The sequence below is a fragment of the Lactuca virosa genome, chromosome 4 (genome assembly GCF_052849685.1).
Source record: "Lactuca virosa cultivar CGN04683 chromosome 4, Lactuca_virosa_CGN04683_v6, whole genome shotgun sequence".
NCBI classification, from domain to species: domain Eukaryota; kingdom Viridiplantae; phylum Streptophyta; class Magnoliopsida; order Asterales; family Asteraceae; genus Lactuca; species Lactuca virosa.
Genome location: NC_136429.1, coordinates 56,118,000 through 56,127,303, shown reverse-complemented (window position 1 = coordinate 56,127,303; position 9,304 = coordinate 56,118,000). Strand labels below are relative to the sequence as shown.

Sequence of the window (9,304 nt, the reverse complement as noted above, 5' to 3'; positions counted from 1 at the left end):
TCAAATAAACTAAAACAAGACATATTTAGATATCTGAGCAAAAACGAAGTAGATCTAACGATCTGAGCAAAAACTCAACAGATCTAAAGATCTAAACGAAAAAAGGTAAACAGATCAAAAGACCTCAAGGAAAAAAATGGACAAATCAAGAGATCTGAACGATGGTTAAATAGATCTGAAAAGATCTTGTCAAGAACCAAATCGAATGGAACAGATCTTGGCAAAAGCTAAACGGATCTGAACCAAATGGTGCTAGAAATGAACATATCTGAGGAAAACCTGAGCTGAAACAACAGATCTGAGTAGATCTGGGCAAGAACGAGATGATGGCTGCTCGTTCGAGTCCGGGATGGCGCCAAAAATGATGCGACATCGGCTCTGACCACCTGCTCTGAGGATGTGCTTCTACGCCGGAGACGGATCTGCAAGGTCACAACAGACAAGGCCGTTAGAGCCGCCCCAGGGACTGTGCACCGGGAGCGGGCTCCGACGGTCAAATTAGATCATCTGGTAGATCTGAGATGGTTCTCTTTAGCTAGAGAGAACCACCTTGGTGCCGGTGGTGGTGTATGGTGGCTGACGGCGGCGGGTGGCGGCTGAGCCACCCGGCCGGAGTATAGTGTGGAGGCTGAGCCATGGGGGAAGTCTAGTGGCGGCTGAGCCACTTGGGGAAGAGTCCTCCTCCAAGGAGGAGACACTGTTCTATTTATAGGGGACAATTAGGTCAATGGGAATTAGGTCAGGCCTTGGGCCAGCCTAATTCAGGCCAAGCAAACAAGGAGCTGGGCAAGGCCGCCCGGAGGCGCCGGGCAGGGCTGGCGAGCGCGCCCCAGGCAAGGCTGACGGGCGCGCACTAGGAAAGGCTGGCAAAGGGGCTCTAGGCAAGGGAGCATCGGGCCGGGCCGACAGGAGAGTCTCCAGCAAGGCTGGCATGGGAGTGTCAGACAGGGCTGGCAGGAGCACGCCAGGCCAGGCTGGCACGCTAGAGCAGTCTAGGCCATGCTAATGGACCATGTATATATATATATATATATATATATATATATATATATATATATATATATATATATATATATTCCATAAAATTTTTGGGTTCTTTTAAAAGATGGGCCCTGGATAGTCGTCCCTATTGCCCACACTTTTAGACAGTGCTGTCGTTGATCAAGTTAGATTGGTTGGGGATCCCTTATAATATTGGACTATGTAGGGTCCAAAAGATTATAAAGTAAGAGAGGATCATGAAGTGAATTAGACTATAAGATCCATGTAAATGGCCACAAACAGGAGTGGGACCATAAAACATAGTACTCACATCATGCAGTTTCAAGAAGACTGAAAAAGAAAGTAAAAAAAATCATTTTTTATGATAAAATATGTTACCTGGACAAGTATTTAAAAACTCAATGGCCACGAAAACATTATCCCAATGTTCAAAGAAACTTAGATGTTTTATCGAATAAAGTTTTTTTTTTCAAACTAAGTCAAAATTAGAGGATATATGATGTTCAAAAAGGAAGCTTGACAAACAACAAACAAATACAACGTTACTATTAGGGGTGATAAATCAGACAATCGTGTCATGTTTTTATCTGACACGACACAACATAATGATAATGTTTTATGTAACACGAACACGACACAATGTCGTGTTTTTTAACTAACACAAAAATGAACCATTTAAAAACGACAACACGACACGACACGACAAAAATAATAATTAGTTTATTTAATTAATACTTAATCATACATAACACGAAAAACACGACAAGCAAATGCTAAATCGTGCCAATTTCGTGCCGAATTTTGAACACGAACACGACACGACATGGAACAATGTTTTTACACTTGACACGAACATGAACTCGAATTTTAGTTTCGTCCCATTTTCGTTTCATATCGTGTATTTTTTCCGTGTTATGTCATCACTTGTCACACCCCTAGTTACTTCATCATTCGTCACCCCTGGTTACTACAACAAAAACTATTATATAAAAGTACTTAGTTATGTCTAAGGGTAAAGGGAGCACGAAGCTCGACAAAACTGAAAGGGTGTTTGAGATTTCATTTAAAAACAACGTATTGATTTATTGACTTTTTAAAAAAGTCAATAAGTCAAAAAAAGTGTTTGACAATATGAAAAAAAGACTTTTAAAATAACTTTTCATCAACCATTTAAAAAGAAGATTTCAACAAAAGTATGATTTCTAATTTTTCAAAACTTCTTATGACTTTTTGGGTTGTAAAAGTAAAATACCCATTAAAAGATGTAAAATTTAAGACAAACATTTTTTAAAAATTAACTTACTGACTTATTGTCATTTCCCACCACAAAAGCTAATCAAAACTTATTTTTAAAACTCATTTTCCTACAACCATAAGTCAATAAGTCATATTGTCTAAAAATATTTTGAGTTTCAAAATGAAATCTCAAACACCCTCTGAGTTAGAGCTTGCATGGCATAGCAAACACCATCCTTTTCCCTTGGCCGATCCTCCACGACTCCCTTGTCATTTTCCCTCACTTGTCCTTTTTCTCATTTCTTGTCACTTCTCTCTTCTTATTTGTCATGGCACCACTCAACCTAATTAGGCTGTCCGGAGTGGACATAGAAGAAGACGTGTGATGCTGACTTGGAACCGGTGGAGACACGTGAACACCGCCCCTAGGGGCGGTGCTCTGGCTGTGGCGTGAGTCCGAAGACGGAAGAAGACGACCAATGGGAAAAGGGTAAAGTTGGTAACGGTCATTTTGACCAAATTCTTACCGTTACACATTAAGAAATATCTTTTTTCAATTTAAAAACCTATCAATTACAACTATAAATACTCACTATTTTACTAACATTTTACACTACAAAAAACACTCTCTTATCATATATTTTTTTATCTTCTACCTGTGGATCCAAATCAAAGCACCCAAACACTCCAAATGATCCATTAGCAAATCTTAGTTACATGCAATTGATAACATCTCCAATCCAACAACAACCTCTATTCACCAATCTTTCATACCACCTACACTACTACCAACAACAACCACCACCACAATTCAATCAACCCCAATTTCAAGCATTTCAACAACAACCTTCTCCGCAATTTCAACCCCAAACTTCTCAACGTCAACAATTTCACGCACAACCTTCACAACTATCTCAAGTTCCATTATCTCAATCCCAACCTATAAATCTTGACAATGACGGCGACGAACGGGTTGAAGAAACACAACCAAATCGTAGAAGGCAAAAAAAAATCAAAAGATCCAAAAAAAAACTACCCAATGGACCGAAGAGGAGAAGGAAGCCTAAGGTAAAACTTGATTTTCATATCACAAGACGAGGATGTCGGCAACGCGCAAACGGGTCAAAGTTTTCGGAATCGTGTTTTAGACCACTTCCACGCGTTATTAGGAAGGAAAACGAACCCGACATACGACGCGGTCAATGCAAAATGGCGTGACCTTCGAGCGGCTTGCACCAAATTTAACGGCGTATTTGACAATCTTAAAAATATGCATCGAAGTGGTAGCAACGATTTCAACATTTTAGCCACCACGTTGTACCAATACAAAATTACCAACAATGGTATACCATTCGGCAACCAAAAAGCGTGGGAAGTTTGTCGTAATGGTCCAAAATGGGTCCTTTATCTTGATACGTGGCATTCGGGATCTACCACCGGCTCCAACAAAAGGGCAAGAACTTCCAAGTCGGACATTGGTGTTAGCCTCGATCGCAATGATGAGTTCGACACCACCGAGGGGGAGGGTCTACCGGACGTCCAACTTCGTCGACCACCAGGAAGGGACAAACCGAGAAAGGGGGCGTCTTCAAGCGGAAAATCAACCAACGAGGACATACTAGCAGATAAAATAGACAAAACTCTAAGTTTTTTAGAAAAAAATTGAATCAACGGTGGAAGCTCGTCGGCAAAAAATGACACTCACCGATCTTCAAATTTTAAACAATAAGCCGCAACCGGATCTCAACCCGGAAAATTTAAGCACGTTTTTAAAAATCCAACAAAAAGTTCTCGAAAAATATCGCAACTAGATTCTATGTTTTTTTTTTAGTAATTTAGGTTTAATTTTCTATGTTTTTTTAGTAATTTAGGTTTAATTTTCTATGTTTTTTTAGTAATTTATTTTTTATTTTTTAGGTTTAATTTTCTATGTTTTTTAATTAATGTAATGTGATTTTAATTAATGTAAAATATTTGATTATGTTTTAAATTAAGTTTTTTTATTTAATTTAATCATAAAAAAGATAAAAAAAATTAAAAAAAATGAATACTGTGAAGTGGTAACCATTTCTAATGTCTAGTGAGTTGGTGGAGCTGATGTAGCGCCGAGTTGACAGCCCTTTTCCGGTGGCTTAACTGTAACCACTCCCCACAACCTTATATGTATAGACAATCTACATGTTAAAAGGGTTAGTAAAATATATTTAGATAAACTCATGTAAAATCAAGTAATCAACATTTAAAGATAATATTTTTTGTTAACATCATAAATTTAAAAATAATAAATATATGTTTAAATAAAAAAAACAGTTCTTAATAAGCTAAAGTTTTTCTTTTTAAGTAATTTTTTTAGAACGGTTTATACATATACATTATTCTACTATTAAATCTATATATTTCGTCTACAACAACACTAAAATCCTCAACATCTGACTGAGGGATACCTATCCGTCAAATCCTGATAACGTTATAAGACTCTTTGGTTTTAAGTAATTGAATATTTTTAAAAATTATCATATATTTCTTTATAAAAAAATTGATTTGAGATATTTTTAATTGTTTTGATTATAATATTTGTTGTAATGACATTGAATGGTAATCCCCTGGGAACCAATCAGCCAAACAAGTGATCAACAGTATTTTGTATTCTAACAGTTTCATCGCACAGTAACAAATGACTGGAGGATTAGTTTCGCCATGGATTCTGGGTACCTTTCTTCCTTCCTCATCGGAATTCTCAACATCGTCGCCTTCTCTGGCAACTTGTGTGTGCCGATCTCACTTCAGAGCACCAAAAGACCTTAAATTTGTTCTCCATGAGGCGCTCGATTCTGCTGGATTCAACACTACCTATGTTAGGGTATTTCTTTTCTATCAATTCAATCTTTTATTCCCATTGTTTTCTTATACTATATAAATACTCCTTCACATCATTTGGCTTGAATTTCTTTTCATTTTGTTAGTATATGTTTGAAAATTTTGTTCGTATGGGCTCTGTTAATCGTTAACAGTGTTCTGTACCCTGATAGGTAGCAATTTTCGATCAAAAGTCATTTTTTACAAACTTGAATTCGATACAAATTAGCAAAGATTGTTAATGTCTTAACTAAGTTCATAAGGGTTGCAGAAGTTCTAGGTTGGATTCTCAATAGTCAAAATCAAATATATGATTGATTTTATGATGTGATGAGTATTAATGAGGATCTGTTACATTCATTTGGTTACTCGGGAATAGAGAATTGTCTGAATGCGATGTATATCCAACAGGAAGCAAGAGAGGGTTTCTGCTCACAAATTCAGAAGTTGTCTGAAATAGAGAGGGAAACAAGCATAATCATCAATAGAGGGGTAGACTTAGGGAAAACAGCTCTTTACATAGCAGCAGAAGATGATTCACTCATCTCTCACTCTTCTGTACCACTTCCTGTGGATGCTTTTATAGACAGATTAGATGATCTTTCTATGGATTACTGCTCACGCTATAGTTCATCATTTAGATCATCTCCTGATAATTTCCTCGAGTGCCTAGAGAGATACATGTATGTTGACAAGGTATATCCATCAATTCATGCTGAAAGTAAATTATTTCTTTTCTTTATAAATCCAGCTTAGTACAATTTTTGATTTTTATTTAGGGCTTTCGGAGGAGCAACTCAAGGAATCAATTGGAGCAACGAGCAGTTTATCTTCATTCAGTAAGAACTAAGAAGACTTGTATGAAACCTTTTACTATTTATATCTACAGGACGACTAAAGTATTGTTTTGTGATCAGGTTTTGACTCATCGTGTGGGGTCAATGTGTATGCTTTCATTGATATATTCTGAGATCTTGAAGATGCTTCGTATGTGGGGTCTTGTGAATTTTGATGTTGAAATATCTTCACCAAATGATTCTTATGGTTCTCCTAGAGGCTATCTGAAACAGAGAAGTACAGAGTCTGATCATCAACATATCATGACAACTGAATCACTGTTACTGAAGGTGGCTTCTGTCTTTTTTGTTGAGATATTCACTTGCAGGTTCATCTACTAGTGTTACTTCTGCACTTGCAACCAAGTATATCAATGGTGTAATTAGTGTATGGAACTCTGACTTTTTCACTGCTTTTTTTTTTTTTTTTTTTTAAACTTATTTATCATATTGGTTAAGTAGAAGAAAATGTGTAAATATATTTTTGATGAGTTTTTATATTAGATGTAGGGGGCAATGTATGTAAGCATAGTCTTGAGTCTTGACATGAAAGAGTTGCCAATGTATGTACACTAACCTTTATTACACTTTTGATTAACTAGAAAATTTATGCATATTACTATTAGAGTATTAGTAATTTAGTACAGCAGTCTTTTTGTTGATTTGGGAAGTCAGCCATACTACATCTCTATTATTATTCATATAAATTGTTAATCTTTTATGCAGATTTTGAGAGAGTTGAAGCATGCTTTTTGGCCTTTTCAGGTTGACCAAAGTAAAAGCCCATTTCTAAGAGCAGCAGAGGCTGCTAACTGCTCTGATAGATCAGCATATATTGACAAAAGGTCCCTTTTTAACTCCTGATACTCTTTCTCTTAGATAATAGATGAACAAATATTTCATCATGAATCATCAACTTTATTTTGGGTGTATTTACATTTTACAGTGGATTGGAGGTTGCATCTGCAAAGGCTGCAAGGCATAGATTAGAACGTGGTGTTTGGACAAGTGTTCGGTTTGGGGATATAAGGCGTGCACTCTCTGGTATGTACTTTTTTGATGAATTCATGTCAAATTCCAATTCTAAAATTTGAACTATATGGCTGGATGGAATGGAATGGAATGAGTCATTACATTCCATTATCATGTTTGGTTGGCTTGTAGGAGTAGAATGAAGTTTCATATAGCTTTTTAAATTATATATAGATACAAGAATTTTAACACTATTCTATATTTTATTTATTACAGCATCTCTAATTGGAGTAGCTTATTAGTTATTACTATTTCAATAAGTCTTTGTTGAGCTTAATACCATTGGAGTTAAAGCATATTTTGGTATTTTCTTCAACCTCTTAATCTTCTACTGTGTTATTACATGTTACCCCCTCATCTCAATATAATTTTCCTTTTTGACCACCATATTCATATTTTACTTTGTTATATTTCACTACATGGTCTGTTTTCTTTAAAAATAGAAAATGGATTTGAACAATTTTTATCGTCTTCTGTTTATTAAAACTACATACTTGATCAATATTAACTATGACATGTGTCCAAAAACGATAAATCCAATGAGGTGTCTTTATAATTTTTTTAAAAATAGATGGAGTTAAATATGTAATTGTTAAAAGAAACGTTTGATACGTATTTATAATAGTGTGATTTTTTTTTTCTTGAACAGCATGTGAGCGGCTTATTATTCTTGAAGCTGATTGTATGGAACTAAGAGATTATGGTGCTCTCCTTTATCACTGTGGATTTTACAAGGAATCCTTGCAATACCTACACTTATATAAGGATTCACAGGTACACCCTACACCAAATCAAATTCCTACAAAACCCCTTATATTTTCCCTCATTTTTCCAAAAAAAAAAAAAAAAAAAAAGTTTCTCATAAAAACCATCTTGTCATTTGTTGACTTTTCCATGAAAGGCATTTGAAATTTTAAATAATGGCACTTCTGGAAACTTCATAAATCCCAAACAGCTTTCAAGTTACAAAATCTGAAATGGTGCCATATCATGGAAAACTTTTTACAATAATGGCTTTTTTTGGAAAGAGGAGGAAAATATCAGGGCTTTCATAGCATTTTCTGTATTTTAGTGTTTTTGTAACCACTAAAATAAAGAAAGTAGATTGTTATTTTGGGGTTTTAATTACAAGAAAGTTGGTTGCAGAAGCAGATGAAGCAATTACCAGATTCCTTGAACAAAAAACTAGAGGAAGAAGCTTTAGAGAAGTTAATCATACGTCTTAACCTTATATTAATGGAGGACAAAATGGCTACTAGACCTTCATCCATTGCAAGCTCTCTATATAACAACACTGATCCTTGGTAAAAAAAAAAAAAAAAAAAAAAGATGTTGTGATTATCGTATTCTTGTAGATAATATATATGATATAGTCTCTTATCAACTTTTTTTTTGTTTGATGTTGTTCATACATAAGAGCCTTTTATCAATTCTTCTTTGGCAAGGAAATATATGCACCTTTAATAACAAAACAACATCCAAAAGCGATTGTTAGAAGCATTAACATCAACACTAATATAACTCTTAGTAACAACACCATCATAATGTTGTCTTCCATTCATCAAACTGGTTTTGGAAATTGTTTTTTTCTTCAACTTAGCATATATTTCATGAACCATATCTTTGTATCATTAAGTTTGAAGGGGTGGGTCAATCCACTTGAAGAAATTACAACTCTTTGCATGAATCATGCAAATAAACAAAAAAAAATATTAAACAATTAATCTTAACTCTTAAATGTATCGGTTGAATGTACATTTTACCTAAAAATTAGGGCAACTCATAAATCCGCTTCATGTGTAGTCCATGGTCATGCAATCGAACATTTCACAACAACACCACAAAACACTTAATCACTTGAACATTTCAATTCATGTTAGTTGAATTTATAAAGCTGATGGAGAAAAAGATTGAAATGTTTTTTGTGCAAAAAAATTATAATTTTGACTATATTGATGACTAAAGTGCCACTTAACTACTTAAGCATCACATTGACCAAAAAAATGACATGTCATCATTTCAATAAAAATATCATAAACAAAGACAATTTGTGTTTATTTAACAAGTTTATGACACATTATAAGTTTAAATACAACAAAAATAGTTGGGATAAATCGAGAAGAAAAAAAAAAATGACTCCATTTACAATACAACCATCTATGAAACAGATTCGTATTGAGATCTTAGGATCTCAACTAGGATTTTAGGATCATACCCAATCTAATCTCACATCTTAGTATTTATTTGTTAAATATTCAAGTCATTAGTCTTCTAAACCCCTATAAAATTCACCATTTTGCTATATAAAAACTCATGCAGTGTTTAAAAAATGTTCATTTTTG

At 34.8% G+C, this 9,304-nt stretch overlaps 1 protein-coding gene across 4 annotated transcripts; it reads left to right on the top strand.

Moving 5' to 3' along the window:
* Positions 1–4,824: 4,824 nt before the first annotated feature.
* LOC145104359 (uncharacterized) lies at positions 4,825–8,392 on the top strand. 4 transcript variants are annotated; one of them, XR_013707068.1, is made up of 8 exons: positions 4,825–5,098; positions 5,506–5,790; positions 5,874–5,933; positions 6,012–6,221; positions 6,657–6,775; positions 6,877–6,974; positions 7,179–7,265; positions 7,612–7,736. XR_013707068.1 is itself a non-coding variant. In XM_079041622.1 (8 exons), the coding sequence occupies exons 1-8, from the start codon at positions 4,913–4,915 to the stop codon at positions 8,268–8,270; spliced, it is 1,206 nt and encodes a 401-aa protein (XP_078897748.1). In that variant the 5' UTR covers positions 4,825–4,912; the 3' UTR covers positions 8,271–8,392. The 4 variants fall into 4 exon arrangements, 3 of the variants coding, with proteins under 3 accessions (XP_078897748.1, XP_078897747.1, XP_078897746.1); XM_079041622.1 differs by lacking the exon at positions 7,179–7,265 and adding an exon at positions 8,109–8,392 and having other exon boundaries at positions 6,696–6,775; XM_079041621.1 differs by lacking the exon at positions 7,179–7,265 and adding an exon at positions 8,115–8,392.
* The last annotated feature ends 912 nt before the right edge of the window (positions 8,393–9,304 follow it).

What these genes read in the sequence shown, in the direction of transcription:
- LOC145104359 (XM_079041620.1), top strand. Translation starts at nt 4,913, where the DNA reads ATGACTGGAGGATTAGTTTCGCCATGGATTCTGGGTACCTTTCTTCCT. An exon ending in TCAACACTACCTATGTTAGG is followed by an intron (nt 5,099 to 5,505) that starts GTATTTCTTTTC and finishes TATATCCAACAG; the next exon opens with GAAGCAAGAGAGGGTTTCTG. An exon ending in CTGAATCACTGTTACTGAAG is followed by an intron (nt 6,222 to 6,656) that starts GTGGCTTCTGTC and finishes TCTTTTATGCAG; the next exon opens with ATTTTGAGAGAGTTGAAGCA.